This window comes from Mirounga leonina, unplaced genomic scaffold (assembly GCF_011800145.1).
Source record: "Mirounga leonina isolate KUSES-001 unplaced genomic scaffold, KU_Mleo_1.0 Mir_200, whole genome shotgun sequence".
NCBI classification, from domain to species: Eukaryota; Metazoa; Chordata; class Mammalia; order Carnivora; family Phocidae; genus Mirounga; species Mirounga leonina.
This window is the reverse complement of record NW_023270503.1, coordinates 15,390,964-15,414,293: the sequence shown is the minus strand read 5'-3', so window position 1 is coordinate 15,414,293 and position 23,330 is coordinate 15,390,964. Positions and strand designations below refer to the sequence as shown.

Sequence of the window (23,330 nt, the reverse complement as noted above, 5' to 3'; positions counted from 1 at the left end):
TTTACAGTTCTATTTCCAAGTTTTAAAAGCCTTTGTGTAGAATGAGAGCCTTTGTAGGCTGACCCAGTTATATGCTTTTTAAAGGCAACCAAATCACAGAAGAATACAAATAGTTTGCAAACATTTGTTTTCCAGGTGTTTTCTCTATAGCACAAGTTTCTGTTTGAAAAGCAGGTTCTGGGGGCGCCTGGGTGGCTCAGTTGGTTAAACGTCTGTGTCTTGATTTCAGCTCAGGTCACGATCTCAGGGTTGAGCCCCGTGTCCAGCTCCACACTGGGCATGGAGCCTGCTTAAGATTCTACCCCTCTCTCTGCCCCTCTCTCCCCCTCTTAAAAAAAAGGTGGGGGCATATTCTTTCTCACTCTCTGGGCTGCCACTTGTCCCACCTGATCAGAACGCATTTTGGGGGCATGGTATGGCAGGTGAGGAGTCTTGCTGGGAGCCAGAGAAGGGTTAGCCCGCCATTTTCTGTTAGTTGGCATGTGCTTATATTCTTGGTATTCCTTCCAATCCGGATGTTCTTTGCAAGGCCCATTTTGTTCTTAAAGCCAGGCCACACGATCTGTACATCCATTTACTGGTCATAGCTGAGCAGCACCAGGTACCAGCTAAGCTTGCAGCAGGTGGGTAAGTGAAGTGCCACTCTGACCTCCCCCAGCTTCGAAGCATTTGTTGTCCTTCAGAGGTCTGGAAAACACCGTCTAAGACACAAGTCTCTGCTACATGGGTGTGTGGCACTTATGGGCACTAAGACCGTTCAGTCCCTGTATTAAAATTAGCAAAGCTGAAATTAGGGGTGCCTGGGTGGCTCAGATGGTTAAGCGTCTGCCTTCGGCTCAGGTCGTGATCCCAAGGTCCTGGGATCAAGTCCCGCGTCGGGCTCCCTGCTTGGCGGGGAGCCTGCTTCTCCCTCTCCCTCTACTATTCTCCCTGCTTGTGCTCTCTCGCTCTGTCAAATAAATAAAATCTTTAAAAAATTTTTAAATAAAAAAATAATAAAAATTAGGCACTATACATTTTTCCTTTTTCCAGTGTTTCTTGACCCTATCTGGACATCCGAATCACCTGGGGAAATTCAAGAACAGACAGATGCTGGCGTACTAACCCAGACCTAACTCAGTTCTGAGGGTGGGGCCTGGGCATCAGTATTTTAAATTTTTTCCTAAGGGATTCTGACGTAGGAATCACAGTTGAGAATCATTGTTCCAGACCAGTGCCTCTTAAATTTCAATTTGTGTAAGTCACCTGGAGAATTTGTTAAAAATGCAAGTTTGGGTTTAGGAGGTCCAGGGTGGGGTCTGAGACTCTGCATTTCCAGCAAATTCCCAGGTGGCGCCGATGCTGCTGGTTGGTGTGGGTCCCCCTGAGTAGCGGCCCACCGCCCCTGCTTCTCCACCCCCTTCCTCCCTTTCCCCGCCCCAGGCCGCTGTCTGGACAGCCCAGGAACAGAGCAGAGTGAGCAGAAGCTTGCTCCCAGCAGAGCTGCCGCCCCAGCCAGGCTGTCTGGACTGCTGCTCTCAGCTTCGCAGAGAGATCTGGTCTCCAGATGTTAGGAACAGTTCCTTTAACAGCCACAAAAATAGGCCAGCCCCCACTCCACGGTGAATAAGCTCGCGTGTCTCCACAGAGCCACCGTGATGGGCAGCTCCCTACCCCAGACTCCCGCAGGCTTGCTGGCAGCACGGCCAGCTGGAGCCACAGAGATGCAGGCAGAGATGACCCCCCTGCAGGGCGAGGGGGGGGGGCACAGAGCGGGTAGCGGGCACGGCAGGCATCGAGCCAGGGCTCTGTCAGTTGGAGCTATTCTGAAACCATACCTCATAATAAAAGTCATATAATTTGCGGCGGCGCTGAAAACCTGCTTCCAAGTAGTGGTTTTTTGATGGAGTTTTGGAACCTTCTCTGAGGCCAGTAACCATTCCCCGAGGACTTGTTGGAGGGGAGGCAGGTGGGCATCTTGAGGTGGCTGCTGGGGAGGCTGAAGCTTTTCTGAGGGGTTCTCTCTCCATACTGGGGTGAGTGGGGTGGGGGGCTGCTTCCGACCCTTCCTTTCGGGCCAGGTTTTGTTGTCTGTGTCCACCCCACGTTCCCCTTTTGTTTCCCTTTGTCTCGTCCTTTACGTTCCCTCTTCCGAGGATACAAGGGAAGCGCCCTCCAAACAGAGGCCTTTGACTTTTTCCTCAGCAGCCAGGCTGCAGTCTGACTCTCGGAGTGGCAGGAGAGCTGCTGATGGTGCGTCGGTGGTAGGGGCGAGGGAGTAGTACGTGATTTTTGTTTTGACCCAAAAGGATGCACAATGGGGTCTTTTCAAGGAGTAAGACTGGGAATTCACCACATGACTTGTTTCACCTCTGTCTGTCCCAAATCTTGTTCCCATTGTGATAGTTGGTAAAGCACCATGGCCATCTCTCTGACACACACGTCAAATGAAGTTTAACAGGACACAGGGCTGGGAAGTATGTGTGCAGATAGAGGCTGGGATAGGAGAGAGGCCATGAAAAGTCTCTTTTGGTTGGTGGGCAAGGACCGCTAACCCCTCACGAGGGTTTTCAAGCAATCCTAGCTGTGAGGCAGATTTCTTCTTTCCGTCTCAAGGAAGATACTGAGGGTCAGAGTGGTTAACGAACCTGCTCAGAGTCACACAGCCAGTTATTGCTGGAGCCAGGATTTGAGCCCAGATCCACCTAAATCCAAGACCAAGCCCATTTCCACACACACACACACCCTCGGGGGGACACTGAGGTAGTTGAGACTTGCCTTACCTTCCAGGATGCTCACTGCATGCATGGGGCCAGAGGGTGTCAGAAAAGGTGACAGATTTTAAACCCACTCTCGGGGGGTGGGGAGGTGGCTGGGAGGACCAACCCAAATAATACCTCTGTGGGGAATAGCTTCTGGCTGGTGCCCCAACTCCCCTGAGCTCAGAACTCCCAGGGACCTAGAAGCCTTGAAGGACACGTTCTTACTGGCAGAGCTCAGCAGGGCTGCCTGAGGCTCTGGTTTGCAGAGCAGACGTGGAGGCAGCGCGTCCTCATGCCCTTGCTCCAGCTGTGCACACGACCTCAGCCTCCTCCATCCCGCTGGGCACGCTCTGCCGCCCTGGCACCTTCTGCCGGGGTCCTGATCCGAGCCAGTTGTCTAGCGATTTAATTTGGTGAATTTACCACTGCGTCCTGGAGTTTATATTGGCACTTAACAGCGGTAATATGTGTCTCTCTCGCCAAGAACTGACTATTTTCCCAACCAAGATGGAACACCACGCACAAAAAAATAGGTTTGTGAACTAATCTGCTGTCCTGACAAGTGTCATTCACAGAATCACTGCGATGGAGCGCACTCAGAATGAAATGAGGTTGGGGTTGTCTGGCCTAGATCACAGGTGCATTTTCCCCCTCGGTTAACAAGAGTCTGGGATGGGGACCCCCCCTTTCCCTGCAGCCGTAGGCCCTTTCAGACCACGCAATCAGTATTCATGGCAGACTTCTCTCTTAGAAAAATGGTTTAGGGGGGCACCTGGGTGGCTCAGTCTGTTAAGCGTCCGACTCTTGATTTTGGCTCAGGTCATGGTCTCAGGGTCGTGAGATCAAGCCCCTCGTTGGGCTCCCCCACACTGAACGAGGAGCCTGCTTAAGATTCTCTCTCTCCCTCTGCCCACCCCCCCCCACCCACTCCCCCCACTTGCACTTGCTCGCTCGCTCTCAAAAAAAAAAAAAAAGAAAAATTGTTTAGGGATGATGGAGGAGTCTCTCTCCCTCCACCCCACCCCTCTCTCTGAATCTCTTTCTCTCCCTCCCTTTTTTTCCTCCCCTCCTTCTCTTTCCAGGGTGGTTTTTCACCCCATCACCACCCCATTGTAAAGTCCTCTCTACATGCATATAATTTCACAGACGGAAGGAGGTGCCTCCCCCATCAGTAAAATACACGCACACGCACACACACCTCCCACCCCCTGAATATCTGTTTAGAATTCTAATGTAGAACCTAGTGGTTTACCAAATCCTTGTATGAAAGCAACTAACACCTCTGGGAAGGGAAGTAACATCAGTTGTTCACACTCTAGTATGAACTGGTCTCCATCCTTTCTTGAGCCTGGAAAAGAGAAGCTGCTTCTTTGCCCCTGATCTCGCCTTATCTTGGATGAGGACTGCCCGTGGGGCTGAGAGGTCCAGCTCTCCATGAAAGGGATATTAGAGGCTTCTTAAAACAGCTTTAGTTTCTCTCTTCATGTTAGAGGGAAGCCTAGAGATTTTCTTTCCTTTTGGAAAAGTTCTGGATTATTTTTAACCAAATGATCTCTACTCAGCTCATCCTGAACTGGGAAGTACGGAGCAGAGTCAGACTTGGTGCGCATCAGAAGCTGCAGAGAGCTGGTTAAAATGCAGATTCCTGGGCCACGTCCACGGAGCCCACCTTGGGAAGCAGGAGAACCTGGGGATTGGGGAGGGCCCTGCCCTGCATTTCTAACATGCCCCACCCCCATCAGAAAACTGCCACAGGACCACATCAAGAAATAAAATGCCTTTCCAAAAAATGAAGGAATGTGACCAGACACGCCAGACATCATGATATTAAAGCCGCGTCTATTAATTTCTCCCCCTGCACATTTCACTTTCACTCCCAACTCGGTTTACGGTCTGGAGGCCTCCATAAACGGTCCTGAAGTGACTGTGGCCATATGAAAAAATGACTTGTAACTTAAGCCTTCCTGAAATGCTTGCTGGTTCACGGTTGGCGTCCGACTTTTAGAAGGCTGACGCTCACATTTCAAGGTCAGGTGTTGGCTCCAGCATCCATGGGCTGAAGAGGAAAGAAAAGTACCTTTCCAGTTGAGAAATGGGCTCCCCTCTGGCTAATGCCACCAACGTAGCTTAATATTAATTTAGGGAATTCAGTCTTGTGCAGTTCTGTGCACTGGATTGGGGCCCTGATAGCGCCATTTCTTTTATCCGCCCCCCCCCCCCCCCCACACACACACCTGAGATCACCTCCCTCCCGGTCCCCAAGACTCCCCTCCCCCAGTCCACAAAGATGGCTGGAGAGGCGCAGGTGCGAGCCGGCTCTCCAAGTCCCTTTCCCCTCCTGATTAAGTGGTTTGTGGGAATATGGGAGGCCCGTGTCGATTCGCACCGATCTCTGTCTTGCCGGCGCGCCAGCCACTTGTAATCCCCCACAGCCCCAGCCAGGCTCTGCAAGGCAGAAAGAAATATGACCAGGCAAGTTGAGAAAATAAATTAAACTAAGTGTCAACTTTTCTTGTTTCTCTCTTCATTATTAAGAGATGGAATGGGGCTCGTTTATCAAGCAGGGGGAGAAATTAATTGACACGGCTTTAATATCATGATGTCTGGCATGTCTGGTCACATTCCTTCATTTTTTGGAAAGGCATTTTATTATAGTTTACAGCAACCAGCTGCCGAACTACTGGTGTAAACGAGGAAGCAGGTGCATGAATGATACACAATGGGAGGGCTGCAGTGCCACCCTGAAGGGGACGTGGCAGGGAGGATAGGCCGGGTCAGATGGGGTCTCCCAATGAGGCAGCCTGTTGGCTCGAGTCAGGGAGGTAGAAGGGGACCGGGGGCGGGGGGGGGGGGGCTGGTAGGGGGCAGGGATGTCTGCAGGCCTCTCGAATTCATCACAGGCATGTTTGCCGGCCATAGGGGAGAGTGGTAACAAGCATCTGCCTCTGCTGGCCTCCTGGCCCGCAAGTCTTTGTTATGACCAGCCCTGAGGCTGCGTCCTGTGTCCAGCACAGGTCAGTACACCTGCCCTTGTTCTTTGTTCTTAACCCGTCCAGGGAAGTGAGCCCTCCGGGGCGGCTGACTCATGAGGGAGGCATTTTGCGGCACAAAGTCTCCAGCATCATGCCTGATAATCCAGCCCTGTTTCCGGCAGGTCTGTGGGTGGGGTTTGGAAACATTCAGGGAAGTCACTCACCCTGTGCCCATCCTACGTTAGACTGGCTTAGGAGAGACCCTGGTTGTTTTTCTTTGTAAGTCTTTGTTGTGTACTTCTGAAAAACCTCAGTTTTCCCTTCGCTGCCTTTATGTGGAAGGATGCAGATGTCTCAGGCAGCGGGGGAGGCAAGCAGGCAACTGGAACGGATGAGCACATCTCTACCCCCCTGTCTCCTGGGCCACCCCCTGCTGGGTTGTTAGGATGAGGTGCTGTTGCCCATTGGGTAGAGGTTCTTGCAGGGAAAGGTGACAGGGAGGGCTTGTAAGAGCCAGGTTGTAGGACAAATTTAGAATCCAAGAGATACCAGAGGCATCTTCATACAGAGGAAGTGGGCTGTGATAGGAAGAGCACAGGCTGCCACCCGGGCCTCAGTCCTTCATCTGTCAAGTGGGAACGTTCCGGCTCCACAGGAGGAGCTATGAGGACTGAGTTAGCAGCTGCTCAACAAATGTAGGCAAGCTTTCTCTTAAAATTATCGTTAGAGTGGATTTCATGAATGTCTGGGTAACATACAGTGAGTATCCCAAAGTGGTGGTCGGAAACATGTCACTTCTTTTGGAAAGACAGTTTGTTTTTTTCTTGGAACAGATCCATCTTCTGAGTTATATAGATATTTTTTAGGGCAAACCCAGGACTTATAAAGCCACCTCACCCTGCCGTGCATCTGTGCATACTGCTTCTCTCTGCTCTTCTTGCCCGATGGACCCATGGGAGGCAGGGGCTCAGACCTTCTCTATCCCAGGTTCCAGGAAAGCCCTTCAAGGCAGACGAAACAGATTTGCCAAACCTGCTGTAGCCCACACGGGTGACCCAGACATGTTCTGAGTTGGGGATAGGGAGTAGCCCGAGATGACATGTCACCGACACACAGCTCAGTGGTGGTTGACTCATGGGGCATATGAAACACCATGCCTCATGGTCCAGGCTCTTGCCCTCTTGAGCCCTAGGGCCACCAAATCCATCTCGAACACTTAGTGATGTGAGGAAGTCCCAGATGTCCTGCTCTGGCTTAGTAGCCATGTGTCACCCTGGATGGGTCATTTAAAACGATGCCAAGCAGTTGAGCAAAATGATGATGGCAGAGCCTGCCCCACCTCTCATGGGGTTAACTTGGGGACCAGGTAGGATGATGTATAAGAAGCATTTTGAAACCAGAAAGGGTTCCCCACGCCCAAACCCAAGAGGTTTGTATTTATACTGAAAGCAGCCCACGGATACTACCACTTCCTCCGACACTGGGCTATTAGCGAGAGAGGGAGGTTGCGTGGGTTATAAATAGACTTGTGTACACATACCTTAAACTCCTCATGGGATTCTCTGAGTAAATTCGACAGTTGTGGGGTGGGGGGAGGGTTTCTCCGTCATTTTTTCCCCCATTAACCAAGTGTGTTAACTCATGACTTGCAGTGGTTTTCACTGAAGATGCATTAGGCACCACGCGATTGCCTATTAGTGTTCATTGGCCTATATGATAAGAGAAGAAAATTATTTTTGAGGTGAGGAGGTGGTCCTTCCCATTTTTCCCTCCCTGACCTAAAAAAGAATTCTTTAAAGTCAGCTCTCGGATGTTCCTCAGTGCCTGTGTCTGCAGTAGGTCATTTTAATTTTGAGGTATCTTATTTTCAGATTTCTATTCTCTTCTGTGTGTGTGTGTGTTTTATAGCTTTGTATTATTCAGATGAATATTCAGTTTTGTTCATTTGAATAAAAGAGGGAAAAAAGGTTTGACTCTTAAATGCTTATCTCTTATTAAATAGAGCTTACTTGTTAGTTTCCAATAATAGCTTCTTTCAGGAGAATGCTATAGAGTTTTCATTTTTAAATGCTCCCTGTCAACTCCTCTCCTGTTTATGTCCATTCTTAAACCCTTTCTGTTTGGGGTTTCATCTTCCCACCCACCTTCTTTGTGCCAGTTTTGCTGACTCCTGGAGGCCCCTCTGAATTGAGGGGTACAGTTAAGGTGGGGGCTTCGTGAGAGGCTAGGGAGGTGTCGTTTTGCTGATGACAGGTGGGAGGGTTTCTTTGGTGAACTAGCCTGTTGTCCCCAGATTTTGCCTCCCCCTTCCAGTTGTCAGTCCCTAGGGTTCCTCTTCATTCTGAATGGCAGCTTGAGTGACTTTAAATACCTACAGAGTTCTTTGGCTTCAGGGTGAGAGGCCTCCTTAGGATCAAGGGAGATGAGAGCCCGAGCAGGGGGTGATCACAGGGGCACCCCCAGGGGGCCCCGGTGGAGTGTGAGCCCTCGTAGACTCACCATGGTCACAGCCCCTGCCTTGGTGGGGACCAGAGCAGGACACGTCCCCATCCCCACCCCCGCCCATGCATCCCTTAGGTTCTGCCTGCTTTTAAAGGCCCAGAGAGGTCATGGGACTCTCTAGGAGCACACAGCTCATTATTTGGTCCTTCCTTTTTTTTGAGTGAGGATAACCATGTGTTTCTTTTACCCGGCCATTACACCTCCGTTTGGTGGGCGTTCATGAGGCTCCATTTCTGATTCTCTGTGGGGCTCTCCTTTGGGAAAATGGAAGGGAAATAATCAGTCCTTCTCACCCCTTCTCAGGAAGAATCAGACTTCCTGAGTTTCAGGTAGAATCTGTATGTCCAGCAGGCCACTCAAAAGACTACAATGCCTGGAAAATATTGTGCTGAGTGAAATAAACCAGACACGAAAGGACAAATACTGTGGGATTCGACTTACATGAGGTGCCTAGAGGAGGCAAATTCCTAGAGACAGAAAGTAGAACTAGGTCACCGGGGGCTGAGGGAGTGAGGAATGGGGAGCTAGGGCTTGCTGGGTACAGAGTCTCAGCTCAAGATGGTAAAAAGAAGTTCTGGAAATGGATAGTGTGATCATTATACAACATCATGAATGTCCTTACTGTTGCTGAAGTGTACACTAAAAAAAAAAAAAAAAAATGGTTGCAATGGTAAATTTTATGTTATGTACATTTTACCCAGTTAAAAAAAATTAATTTCAAAAAAGAGAAAGACTTTGATGCCAAAAAAAGATTTTTCCCACCCACCACCCTCTCCTTCCCAAATTTCTGACACCGTTGTCTTGTCTTTCACTCCTCTGTTTAATTTACTTGGGGGTGGTTCTCCACTGAGTTACTCATTCATTGTAAATGATAATGCACCTCTGAGGGAAAAATGATTATATGTTAAGGAATAACATTTATTGATAATTAAGCGTTTCATGGTTTCTTTGCTTTCTCAAATGGAATACATAAATATTTTAGACACAATCAAGTTTGTTTTCTCTATTCGGGCCAAACAGACAGGGCTGTTGAAATGATGTAGATCTTTAAAATACTGCAAATGAGTCTTGACATCGCTGAATTGTTATGCATCCAAGGTACATAGGTTTGAAATGGAGGCTCTCTCCTTTGATCAGGAAAATCATTTTTTGTGATACTCAAATTTTGAGTCCTGTGAGGTTAGGGGAAGGGACCAGCAGGGAGAACATCAGAGTCAGAATTCAAAATGATGCGGCGAGTCCTGCCCCCACCCTTCCTGGTGCACAGTCTGCATTTGGATTCCTGCCTCCTAGCTCTGTCACACCTGCTCCCAGCTTGGAGCCGTGGCGCCGAGTGAGAAACTGGGGCAGCGGGGCGTCCTGCATGATCCTGGGCCTGGAGTTCAGACGGTGATCTGCAGAGTAGACCGGGAAGGCGTGGGCTGCCCCAGGAAAGCAGCTTTCATGGTGGTCATCTCGACTCGTGACCCCCGTGGTGACTTGACTTACCCTGGGCTCTGTTCCAGGATCAAGGACCTGTGCTCAGCAGCAAGCTGGCTCTCAGCCAGGCTGTCCTCTGGCTCGTGGAGCGGTGCCCCTGACTGGCACTGACTTGCTGTTATTTCCCGATGGCATGGTCGGGTTGGGTTCATTTGTCCACACTCTCCTGCCTTCTGACCAGAGCACACACTTGGCCTGGCTGGGGGAGGTCATGTGTGACCTGTACGTGGGGGAGCGGCTGAAACCCTGTAACCTTGCTATGCTCGTTTCCCGGGGCTGCGGTTACAAAGCACCGAAAACTGGGTGGGTGGCTTCGAACAACAGAAACTTGTGTTCTCACAGTTCTGGAGGCTGGACGTCCAAAAACAAGGTGTCCGTAGGGCCACGCTCCCTCCAAAGGTCCTCAGGGACACTTCCCTTGCCACTTGCAGCTCTCCTGGTGGCTCAGGTGTTCCTCGGCTGGTGGGCTAGTGGCTGTGGCCCTCTCTGTCCTCTAGGTCTCAAATTTCCCCCTCCTTTCTCTCCTGAGAACACCTGTCATTGGATCCCGGCTGCCCTCATTCTTGAGATCCTTAACTTCATTACGTTTGCAAAAATGCTTTTTTCCAAACAAGGTCACATTCATCTGGTCCAGGGGTTAGGATGGGGACTCAGCGTCTGGGGGCTACTGCTCAACTCATTACACTCATCCTAATTAGCAGTAAGGTTTCCCCTGAGTACCAACATGTCCAGGCTTCTTTAGGGATACATGTGTTAACTGGGTTTAGATACAGGCTAGAGAGGTGACCTTCAGAGACAGAGGAATCTCAGGGTGACGGCCCGCAGGCTGGAGGGAAGGGCGGGGCGGGGTCTGTATGGCCCAGACGCTGTCCTTGAGTGGGAACCTCTGACTTGTGTCACTCAGGGAGCCAATTGCTTCAGAAACGGGACATTGTCTTGCTGATCTCTTGCATTCTCCAGGATCCTAGCAGGGTGGGAGCCTGTAAATGCAGAAGGAAGGGCCGAGTCAGTCTTGGAGCGGAGGCAGTGGTGCAGATGGATTAGCAAGATACTCAGACCCCACCAGCCACCAGCCACTCAGCCCTCTCTGTGTGTTAGGGGCTCTGTGCATCCTGGGGACACAGAGTGAATGAGGCCCCAGCCCTGCCATTGTCCTGGAAGCCGTGATAGCAGATTCCCACCCCCCATCCTTGGCCGTGCTGCCCCTCCCTCCCCTGAGGACCTTTTGAAGGGCACTGTATCTTAATCCCTTCTTGTGGGGGGGGGGGTTTATTATGTTAATCACTTACATCATTAGTTTTTGATGTAGTGTTCCATGATTCATTGTTTGCATGTAACACCGAGTGCTCCATGCAATACGTGCCCTCTTTAATACCCATCACCAGGCTAACCCATCTCCCCACCGCCCTCCCCTCTAGAACCCTCAGTTTGTTTCTCAGAGTCCATCGTCTCTTATGGTTTGTCTCCCCCTCCAATTTCCCCCCCTTCATTCTTCCCTTCCTGCTATCTTTTTTTTTTAACATATAATGTATTATTTGTTTTAGGGGTACAGGTCTGTGATTCAACTGTCTTACACAATTCACAGCGCTCACCATAGCACATACCCTCCCCAATGTCTATCACCCAGCCACCCCATCCCTTCCACTCCCCCACCACTCCAGCAACCCTCAGTTTGTTTCCTAGATTAAGAATTCCTCATATCAGTGAGGTCATATGACACATGTCTTTCTCTGTTTGACTTATTTCGCTCAGCATAATACCCTCCAGTTCCATCCACGTTGTTGCAAATGGCAAGATTTCATTCCTTTTGATGGCTGCATAATATTCCATTATGAAGATTCACATCTTCTTTATCCATTCATCTGTTGATGAACATCTTGGCTCTTTCCATAGTTTGGCTATTATGGACATTGCTGCTGTAAACATCGGGGTGCATGTACCCCTTCGGATCCCTACATTTGTATCTTTGGGGTAAATACCCAGTAGTGCAATTGCTGGATCATATGGTAGCTCTATTTTCAACTTTCTGAGGAACCTCCATACTGTTTTCCAGAGTGGCTGCACCAGCTTGCATTCCCACCAGCAGTGTAGGAGGGTTCCCCTTTCTCCGCATCCTCACCAAAATCTGTCGTTTCCTGACTTGTTATTTTTAGCCATTCTGACTGGTGTGAGGTGGTATCTCATTGAGGTTTTGATTTGGATTTCCCTGATGCTGAGCGATGTTGAGCACTTTTTCATGTGTCTGTTGGCCATTTGGATGTCTTCTTTGGAAAAATGTCTATTCATGTCTTCTGCCCATTTCTTGATTGGATCATTGGTTCTTTGGGTGTTGAGTTTGATAAGTTCTTTATAAATTTTGGGTACTAGCCCTTTATCTGATATGTCATTTGCAAATGAAAATGAAAACACAACTGTTCAAAATCTTTGGGATGCAGCAAAGGCAGCCCTAAGAGGGAAGTATATAGCAATACAAGCCTTTCTCAAGAAACAAGAAAGGTCTCAAATACACAGCCTAACCCTACACCTAAAGGAGCTGGAGAAAGGACAGACAATAAAACCTAAACCCAGCAGGAGAGGAGAAATAATAAAGATCAGAGCAGAAATCAATGAAATAGAAACCAAAAGAACAGTAGAACAGATCAACAAAACTAGGAGCTGGTTCTTTGAAAGAATTAATAAGATTGATAAACCCCTGGCCAGACTTATCAAAAAGAAAAGAGAAATGACCCAAATCAATAAAATCATGAATGAAAGAGGAGAGATCACAACCAACACCAAAGAAATACAAACAATTATAAGAACATATGAGCAACTCTATGCCAGCAAATTAGATCACCTGGAAGAAATGGATGCATTCCTAGAGATGTATCAACTACCAAAACTGATCCAGGAAGAAATAGAAAACCTGAACAGACCTATAACCACTAAGGAAATTGAAGCAGTCATCAAAAATCTCCCAACAAACAAAAGCCCAGGGCCAGATGGCTTCCCAGGGGAATTTTACCAAACATTTAAGGAAGAATTAATACCAATTCTTCTGAAACTGTTCCAAAAAATAGAAATGGAAGGAAAACTTCCAAAACTCGTTTTATGAGGCCACCATTACCTTGATCCCAAAACCAGACAAAGACCCCATCTTAATCCCTTCTTGAGGGGCCCCTAGGATCTGGGCTCTAGGACGGTGGGCAGAAGGGAGGCGGTTAACCAAAGTGATCCCCTGTGTGCTGATGGGGTGCCTGCTTGGATGAGAGGCTTACCTGATGGTTTTCACACTCCTTTGAAGAGGGCATAGGGAGCCAGCACGCCAAGGCCCAAAGAGAAACGTTGTGGAGACAGCCTCTGGGTGTGGCTCTCCTATAGCTCTGCACATAGTCGATGGCCCCAAGGGCCAAAGAGGACGAGATGCCCAGACAGAGGGAACCTGGGGGATGGCGTTGTTGGGCCCCCTGTTTGGTGTGTGGTAATAAAGCACATATCCTAATGAAGACCATGGCTGCCATTTGTGTGCTGGTCCCAGCCCTCTGTTTTGCTGGAAGTTGTTTGAGAGTAGCAAGTGGCCATTTCCGTTCCTCTCCCTAGGAATGTTCTAGACCCTGCAGGAGCAATGATGGAGGAGCTCAGGGTATCAGCTGCCTGTTCTCTGATGTTCCTCAGAGACGGTGGTGGGAAAGCCAGAAGGGAGATACACGGAAGGGACTGGAGAGATTCTCTCTCCACCCTGGGTTTCCAGGACCCAAACTTGACACAGAAGCACGAAGAGGAAACACCTGTATTTTTTTTTTTTTTTTTTTACTTATTGACGGGAAAGCCTATCCTAATACAAAGTAGCCATTCTGATTTTCGTGTTCCTGTTGGGCCCAGGTTTGCGTGGGGCCAGGTTCATGTCTCTGGGGACAGTAGCATCTTGGTCAATTTGAGCTGCTATTACAAAGGACAGACTGGGAGCCTTATCAACAACAGGAATGTATTTCTCACCATTCTGGAGGCTGGAAGTCCAAGGTCAGGGTGCCGGTATGGTCGGGGTTTCGGTGAAGGCCCCCTTCCCATGTAGAATGGTTTCCACTGTGTCCTCCCACAGCAGAAAGCAGAGAGAGAAAGCTCACTCTCTCTGTTGTCTTTCCTGAGGGCACTAATCCCATGCAAGAGGCCGCCACCCCCATGACCTACTCGCCTCCCCAAGGCCGCACCTCCTGACACCATCACATTGGGTTAGGATTTCAACATATGAATGGGGGGTGGAACACAACCTTTAGTTCATAGCAGGGAGCCTTGCAAATCCCGATTGGGGCTGCAACCTGAGGGGTGGTCAGTCTCACCACCGTAATCCACAGGTGCAAAGCTCGAGGCACAGAGTGGGGAAGGGGCTTCCCAGGATGCCACATAAGTTCATCAGTGCAGAGTCCGGTCTGCTGTCTCCCCATCGGGCTATCTGCACCTGCTGCATGTGTGTTCCCTCATGGTGTTCGTGCGGTCCTGTGAGCGGGTCTGTGTGTTAAAGCAGTGCTTACTGAGTGGGGTCACAGATGGGGCAGCGTCCTGGAACCCTGCCCCAAGTGGGAGGAGAAGAAAGCGAGGGGCGGGAGGGTAGTGAGAGCAACTCAGGATGCTGAGCAGCGGTTGCCTGCCACAATTCTTCAGTACAGCTTGTCTAGCAAAGCCGGTCTCCAGCCGAGTAAATACAGTGGATGGCTGACGGGCTGACAGCAGGCATCAAACAGTCTTAAACTGCCCCAGATCCGCAGCGCTTTGGAAGCAGCGGTAGAAAAAGGAAGCCTGCGTAGAACAGAGGCCTGAAACTTTTAATAGTTTCTTCCAGGCCTCAGGATGTCCTGATGAGGTATTAGAGGAAGTAATTCAGGAAGAAAAGGACAAATAACCGCCTCCGTCTGGAGGCCGACCCCGAGGGCTGGCCATTCCAGCGCGGAAAGGGCACGCGTGGCCCTGCGGTGATCCCCGCCGCCACTCAGGGTGGCCCGCCCGCCTGCCTCTGCGCAGAGAGCCGCTGGGCTCTGACCCTTGTAAATAACAGACAAGTAAATTTCTTGTTTGCTTCGGGGCAGATGTAAGCCACACAGCGCCCACTGCATGTGGGTGAAATCATTAACTTTTCCTCACTGTCGGAAGGGTGCTCGGTACAAATTAGAAATCATTGCCTCAACCTGGAGGCCCTTCCCAGGGATCCGGCCCCCTACCCTCAGATCAGGAGCCTGTCACTGCTGCAGGACATCAAAGAAAAACATGTGGCCAGCCAGAACTGAACTCACCACCCCCTCTGTTTTTTGTTTTTTTTTGTTTTTTTGTTTTCCTTTTTCCTGTAGGGTTTGGCTTTGTCACGTTTGAGAATGAAGATGTTGTGGAGAAAGTCTGTGAGATTCATTTCCATGAAATCAATAATAAAATGGTAAGTTTGTAGGGGTCGCGCTGCGGTGCATGCAATGCCCCCCCTCCCCTTGGTGTGCACAGCTTTGTCTTACAGACTTCCAAAGCCCGCGTCAGCACGCGAGAGGCTGGGCAGGGTGGGCACCGGGACGAGACTCTAAGGGTTCGGTCCCATGGACGGCAAGTGTTGACAGACTCTCAGGGAAGGGCTGAGTCATAAATATTCTCAGCTTCGCAGGCCACGCAGCTGACGATCACGGCCTCTCAAAGCCGCGGCGGAAGCGTGCGCAGACAATCCCGTGCAAATACGGCTGTGGTTCCGTAAAGCTGTGTGGATGGACGCTGACACTGAAATCTCATGTAATTCTCATGTCACAAAATATTTATCTATTTATATTTTTACCATTTGAAAGTACAAAAACCATTCTTGACTCTTGGGCTGTACATGTACATAAGCCAGCAGGGGAACCACATTTGGCCTGGGTGTTATAATTCGCTGACCTGCGGCTTAGGACATGAGTTTGCTGTTTGGTTTGGCTTTTTGAGGAATATTTCCTAGGTAGGAAGTTTACCACCCAAATTCATTCTGCATTTGGGCCCTGCTGGGTAATTAACATTCTCCCCCTCCGATCAACTAGCTGGTTTTACCCGAATGAGCACCCTCTTCCATCCTCCCATCTGGCTCTTGAAAACTCCTTTTTCTGGGAAGACCCCCACAACAGGGAGGAGGTTGGATCATTGCAAGCTGGGGGAGCCAGGTAGGCTTCCCAGAGAAGTGGCCACCAGAGGGCGCCATACCATGAACACAGCGTGCACATTGGCTTGCTGGAGGTCTCCCAACTCCTTCAAATTGAGTCGGTGGGGGAGAAACCCCTTCCTTGTTGGTTCCAGAAATATCGGAGCTCAGCAGGTGTTTCGGGAGCCATCAGCAGGCCCTTTGGGGCCAAAATATTTGGCCAGCAGAGCCTCCAGCCCCATGAGAAAGGGAGGGCAAATTTGTGTTTCAATTGTAGCTGTTAACTTTGGTATTTTCTCCCTTTAGTCAAAACATTCCCAGCTTCTGAAACATGCGTTCATATGTGCATTGTATATTGGTTTGATACGTGTTCACTGACTTTAAATTCAATAACAGAGCTTTTAGTGGGGATAAGATCAAAGCAGTCTGCTTAGCATGTGGTGCTACAGGCCTGATTCAATATTTGACTTGCTAATTTTTTCCCAGGGCACTAAAATAATATTGTTCATATTGTTCCTAGCCATCATATGCATCTGAAATGAAAATGCTGTTTCTTTGCATACTGTAGGTTGGAGGTGTCAGCTCAGGCATTAAAATGGTACCAGGGAGATAAGTGTGTAGGAATAACACAGGACCCCTTCATCAGCATTCTCTGCACTGTCCACCGTCCCCTTCCCCGCCCCCCAACTCAGTGCCTTCCAGTTGGTACTTCTCTCTTTTGGTAGATTGCTACTTGCTATTTTTAAAACTAGAGAGACAGGGGGCTTAAAAGGAAACATAAGCACAGTGCCTGGAGGCCTTGTTTCTCCTAGCCAGGCGTGCTGCTGACAGGCTCCACTGAGGGCTGCCTGGGCATCGGAGAGTGAAAGAGGCCTCTGAGAGCACCGGCAGACACCATTCCCGTCCTGCCAGGACTTAACGGTTCATCAGGAAGTCCCAGTGCAGACGGGCGAGAGACTGTGCTGTGTGCGGCCTCGAATCCATACGTGCAGCCCTTCGCTACAGACTGGCTTTGACACAAGCCTTAAGCACAAGTGACAAAGAGCTTTATTCTCCTCGGGGGTCCAGTGGGGAAACTGAGGCCCAGGGGAATCTGCCCCAGGGCTCCCCAGGCAGTAAAGGAACCGAGGTCTTGAGCTTCCTGGCTCATCTGATGAACAACACAGACCATTGTTTTGAGCTTGGGGGCTGCAAGGGTGAATCCCCAGATGACATAGGGGGACCATCAGAAGGTAGAGTTCAGCCCCAGAAAGATGATAACCCATGGATGGGCTGGCTTGAAGCCAGAGAGGTTTGTGGCCATGGTCCCCAGTCATTTCACAATTGTCACCTTCTTTTCCGCCAGCTGGAGGCTGACAGGGGCACGTGCAGGTAACTGTGTTCATAGTGGCAGGGTTTCTGATTTCTTTTGAATCGGGGGCTGGTACTTGTTCTTTAAAGGTATAGCAACAGTGGAAGTAGACAAGAGGAAGGGGTGAGCGCGGAGTGGTGAGGATCACACACAGGCTTTGGAGGTGTCCCTGCATGTGCTCTGCCCTGACCCACCAGTCACCAGCTCTGAAGGGGAAATTCCAGGTACTGGAAGAGGCCATTGGAAGGTCACCAGGCCTCACCAAGCTCCAGGATAACGGGGCCCGTGGTGACCACCTGGTGGGGCCCCTGGGCCTCGGGGGGAGGTACCAGCAGCAAAGGCCAAGCACCTTGATAACCCATGAGCTTGACCGTGAGCTCTTGCCATCGGCCGTGTCGTCGTCACAGAAAGGGCCTCTCCAGCACGCCGTCCTCCTCTGAAGAAGTCGGAATTGCTGAGGATTCCGTGATACTGGTTTCAACTTCTGAGGCCCACAGAAAAGGAAATGGATTTAACCTGTGCTATGGACAGAATTCAAATGAAGGATTGGAAAGACTCTGAGAACGCAGAGACTGCCAAGCAGAAACCCGGACGGTTGTTAGAAGGTCTGGGGGAGTGTTTTGTAAACTGGACTGCTTGTGAAGCTGTAAAGACCCGTCTCCTGGAGGCTTGGCAATCTCGCGAATTCTGCAGGGACAGATCACTGTGCTGCCCCTGAATGTGCCTGGAGCGACCGTTTTCTCGTATTCACAGATAAGAAAGGCCTGGCCCCCGATGAGTCACGAAGACAGGACTTGAATCCAGATCTTCTCCGTCTTAATCCAGTACTCCTCTGGCTGGCACTGAGTGGGCCCTGGGTAAATAATTGTGGAATGAATAAAGGATTACATGAGGGACCATGTGACAGAGAGGTGCATCATAATTCCCAAAGCCATTTCCCGTCTAATTTGGTTGGTGAATCTCTTGGGCATTTAAAAGGCCCTTCCCCAGCATCCAAGAGAGCCCGCAGCAGACACCAGCCCTTCTGCCTGCCGGGGCTCCGGGTAGCTGCCCTCAGGAAACTGGAATCACCACAGCCCTGCCCCCATTCCCATATAGACCCTCCCTTAAGGAGGTCACCCCCATGGTGATGGTGGCGGCAGGGGGGAGGGCCACAAAAGACCCCCCTGGCACCCTCCTACAGAGATCCCACGAATAGCTCACAGTTTTTAGTGCCAACTACATACTCTGCTGAGAGCTCGCTATATGCATCTCTTTCTTCTATCACACACACTCTGATATAGGTACTGATTATTGTCCCCCATTTTACTGATAAGCAAGTGAGGCAGAGAGAACTTAAGCAATTTGCCCAGGGCCAAACATTCAGCAATGGGCAGCACCAGAGCTCACATTTGTATCCAGGAAGCCAGCACCCCTTCGAGGCTGGAAGGGACTTGAAAGGTCATGTCGCTGGGCCACAGCCTTCCAAGACCGCTGACCCCCCCCTCCCCCAGTCGGCTGTGTCATGGCCCGTGGGGCTCCCATGTTCTCCTAAGAGAAGAGCAGAGAAGATGGGCTCACTCGGGGCCAGATTCCCGGCTGGGGCAAAGGGCCAAGCTTGGGCAGAAGGGGTCCCCGTCGGCCATGACAGATTCCCTGGCCTCTCCCCCAGAGGCAGGTGAGCCACAGGTAAGGGGGGCAGCTGGCCGCCACCTGAGCTCGGGGCCCAAGCCGGGAGAGCCAGGACTCAGCCCCTTCCCCCATCTTGGTGCGGGTCATTGTGAGGCGCAAACGGGGCTCCTTATTAATAAACACACAGAAATGCAGCTGCAGAGCCATCTGGGGACTCTCCAGAGAGGGCCTCCTCTCTGGCCACTCTGCGAGCCCCAGCGCGGGCCCCTGATTGAAGCAGCGCCCCCCCCCCCCCCCCCCCCCCCCGGGAGGCGGGCTTGATGAGCCCCCCCCTGGCACAGCCCCCCGCCAGCTCGCAGCCCCGGGGAGGGAGGCGGGAGTGACACCGACCTGCTCCGGGCCTCCAACGAGGCCTGGTTTCGTCCCCACTTCAGATGGAGTTGGGGAGAGCCTCGCTGGTGGAGAACGTGGGGTGCGGCCTGAGGGGTGCCCGAACAGGGGCACCTCCTCTGACCCCTGACTCAACAGTAGGACGTTGGCCTTCACGTGCACGTGGTCATCGCCCCGTTTTACAGAGCGGGCTCTCGAGCTCAGAGCAGTGAAGGGACTTCCACAGTCCACGGTTCTAAGTGGCAGAGCTGGGATTTGAACCGGTGGTGTTCTGGCTCCAACCCAGTGTTCTTCCCACTCTACCCTGCTGCCACCTTAGGCAAAACCTCACTAACTGAAAAACCTGGGTTGGTGTGACTGATGAAGATAGAGTTTTTATTTGCTTTGTACAAGGATTTCTATAGGACTCCTTTAAATAGTCCTTTTCCTTGTTCCATTGAGGTGATCTGATTTTTGAAATTTGCTGAGCATTTTGCAAGCTCGTTAGGAATGCAGAGTCTCGGGCCCCACCCCCAGAGCTAGTGAATCAGAATCTGCATTTTGACAAGTCCCTAGTGATGCCTGTGCACATTTAAAGTCTGGGAAGCCCCAGGCAAGGATCGCTGCTAATGAGAGATGGTGTGGGAGTTGTGGGTCGGTCATAAATCGTCAAGTATCGAAGGAAGGGACCCGGAGTGAGGGCTGAGGCCCCAGGAGCATGGAGCTGGATGAGCCAGCATGGCATGGGGTCCCCAGGCCGGTCTGCTGCTCTCAGCCCCAGCCCACACGCCCTTTGTGTGCATGGCACCAGGCCTCCCCCGCTGCACCCCGCCATAGCAAGCTGTCCGTGCCAGGGACCACCCCCCACCACACCCCCGGTGCTGGCATGCCCTCCCCCCTGACAAGGGTCTCAGATTAAAGATGTTTGAGGCACATCCACTGGGGTGTTGAGCTGGATCCTCCAAGTAACATGCTCATGTCCTTGTCCCCAGAACAGGAGCTCCTGGGTCATTTAGAGGCACTCAGGGCTTTAGATCATGTGGACCTGAGCCTCAATCCCATATCCATCACTAGTTGTCCTGTGCCCAGGTGAATATCCCACCTGTCTGCTCCTGTTTCCTCCTCTGAGATGGGAAGGATGGTGGCCACTGCCTTTGAAGCTTATTGAAGGCCCTGGTTTGGTTCTTGTCCCTGGGAGCTCTTGGACTGCTCTGGTGTAAGGTCTATAATCTGGTAGCCTTGAAGGAATCACCCTCCTGAAAACCCCCTTGGTACCCGCAAGTTTCTTCCATTTGGCCTAAACCAAGGGCCCAAAAACTCTGTAAAGGGCCAGACATAAATATTTTAGGCTTTCAGGTCCCTAGGTTTCTGTCACAACTACTCAACTCTGCCATCATAGAGCAAACCGTAGCCACTGATGATAAGTAAGTGGGTGGACACGGCTGTGTTCACATAAAACTTTATTTATAAAAACAAGCAGCAGCTGGATTTGCCTTGTGGGCCACAGTTTCAACTCCTGGCCTATACTGATGTAGCTCAGAGCAGGTGCAGTCTGCTTATCTCAAGGGGCCCAAGGAAAGGCTTTTAGGCAAGAGCTCACCCACGTCCACTACGGAGTCAGCACGTTACTAGCGTGAGGCAGAGAGGGTCAGCGGTGCCCCAAACAGATGCTGGAGTTTGCGGTAGTAGCCTGCAGAAAGTAGCAGCGCCTTCATTCTTAGGGGGACCTCAAGCACTGAGTGGGTGGGAGGTGAAGGAAGGGTCAGAACAGGATGCTGTCAACCCGAGAGGCCTTCCCAGGAGAGAGTTCCCAAAGTCCCTTGCTGCCGAATGCCCCCTAGTATGTCTGGCTACTCATTGCTAGACTTTGTGACCTTGCTCAGGTTACTCATCACCTGTGCTTGGTTCCTCCTCGGTCAGATAGGTAAGGATGGCACCTCTCTCAGAGACTGCTGGGAGTTAGGACTTGGGACCAGGCTCTACCAGCCATAGCATGCTTTGTCAAGGCAATAGGCCTTTTTACTGTTACTGTTAGTCATCATCTCTGTCATTATTTCTAGGATCCTTTTACTGAACAAATGTGTAATCCTAGGGGAAGGGGGTCCTGGACAGACGACAAGTCAGTGAAATGCAGGGGTACAGACCCGGGCAGGGAGGAGGGTGTGAGGTGGGTATTCACCATGCTCTGGCTGGGAGGTGGGCCGGAGGAGAGCAGGTGGGTGCACATCCTGCAGAACAGAGCAGAAGGGGCCCCGCTGACGGGATTTGCTAGGTCCCAGGGAGGCCAGCTCAGCCCTTCAGCTGAATCCTACATTGGGGAAGTTTCGAAAACCCCACTTCAAAAAGCAAAGCCTGGTGAGCTCTCAGGCTTGCCACCTTCAGCCCAGGGCACACCTGGGGGATTCGCCCCCAGAATGGGGGCTTTTGGGGGTGGCAGGGGCAGGAGGATGAGAGAGCAGGGGAGTCCTGGGTTGGCCTCTCGGGCTGTGGTGCTGGGCCAGATGGTCCACGGAGGCCCCAGCTACGGTTGGCATGGGGTGCTGCCACCTGGCAGGGGTGCCCCAGGAGTGGGCACGCATCCCCTCCCTTGGGCCACTCCTCCACAGCCCGGAGACTGACGACTAAGAGCTGATCGGGAACCAGCCCAAAAGTGGGGGGCAGGGGCTGGATGATGTGGGTGGATTTAACTAGGCTTCTGTGTTCACCACCCTATTTGCAGCATCCTCCTTACTCGTAAGCTAATTTTAGCCATCCATTCTGCTTCTGTTACCATTTATAAAATGAGAATGTCAAATGCAATATTAAACAAGCAGGATGAAGGCAAAAAAGGAAATGCCAGAGAGGCACTTAATAAATGAACCCCGTGTTTACGAGCGAGAGGGAGGTCCTGCGCCCCCCACCCCTGCATCAGGCATGCACATGTTTGTGTACGGGCTGTGTTCCTGCGGGTGGAGGGATTTGCGTGCCGAGGGAGGAGGGCATGGGGAGGCTGGGTGTTGGGTGGTGAACGGTGCTCTTTAGGCAGAAGTAATTTGGCCGGCAGGGAGGTTGCCTGAGTTCTGGCTCCTTCACCCTTCATCTGTCCTCTGGGAAGGTCACTGCAGGGGGCCTGGGGAGGGCGGGGTCCTTCATTATCCTGGTGCCCAGCTCCTCCGGACTTTCCCACACGTGCTGCTCCCTACACACCGCCCACGGGGTGGGGGTCCACAGGGGGCATGGAGACCCCTGGAAGAATCTGCACCCCTTCTCTGGGGCCTGTTCTTCCTTTGACTCCACCCAGCAGCCCTGCCCAACTTCCCAGGCACCTGCAAGCTAATGCTCGGCTGCCCCCCCCCTTTTTTTTTCTTTCTCTCTCTCTCTTTTAAATAGAGAAATTAGGTTGGGCTTGGTGCAGAGTCTCTGGCAAAGCCCACCCTCGGGTAAGCACCCAGCCTTGTGGCCGCGTTTGGGCACCTGCTGAAGGCAGAGGTTTCCTTTCACTTTGAAATGCCCTTGCAGGTTCCCAGAAATAGAGAGCAGCTGCTACTGCGACCATCAGCTTTTTCCCCAAATAGTGCAGCCCGCAAAGCTCCTTTTGCGCACCTTGCTGATGAAAGCAGGAAGACGGGGCTCTCCCCGGCCGGGAGGTGGGGCGGTTGGGGGAAAATCGGTGGCAGCATGTCCAGAGTCTGCTGGGCTGGGGGCGGGTGGCAGCCCCCTTCTTCCTCTCTGCTCCCCAGGCTTTGGGACAGAAGCACAGATGCGAACCGGCTTTATCACCTTCAGGGACGCGCACCTAGGCTCCCGTGGCGAAGATTAAAGAGTGACCCAACCAACTTTATCCAGCGCGAGCGCTCACAGGATTAGCTGGTTGAATTTATTAGTGCAGTGCAGCCCTGGGGGGGCAGGCACCACTGTTAGTCTGTTTTACAGTTGAGAACATTGAGGCACAGAGAAGTCAGGCAGCTGGTGAGCGGAACAGAGATGTAGAGCAAGGAGCTGGTGGAAAGGACAGCCCCCTACCCTGAGATCGAGGCAGAGTGGGAGCCTGCAGTCACGGGGCGCGTGCCTCAGAGGGTGTTGGGGACCAGCTCCTCTGCTCTCCTTGCCCAGACGCTGGGCCCCTCTGAGGGAGAGCCACATCCTGTTGAATTCATCTCTGCGTCCACACCTAGCCCCTGCCTGCTAACTAGGAGGTGCTGATTGTATTG

The 23,330-nt window shown here is 51.5% G+C and overlaps 1 protein-coding gene across 7 annotated transcripts in view; it reads left to right on the top strand.

Annotated features, from left to right (window-relative positions):
• Positions 1 to 23,330, top strand: part of MSI2 (musashi RNA binding protein 2) — a 385,784-nt gene that overhangs the window by 292,801 nt on the left and 69,653 nt on the right. For all 7 annotated transcript variants that reach the window (XR_004683181.1, XM_035026771.1, XM_035026769.1 and 4 more), the window contains exon 8: positions 15,013 to 15,095. Coding sequence is in view for 6 of the 7 variants with exons in the window: in XM_035026771.1 (XP_034882662.1) it covers positions 15,013 to 15,095 (83 nt within the window). In the remaining variant the exon portion in view is untranslated. The remainder of the gene's footprint in view (positions 1 to 15,012; positions 15,096 to 23,330) is intronic.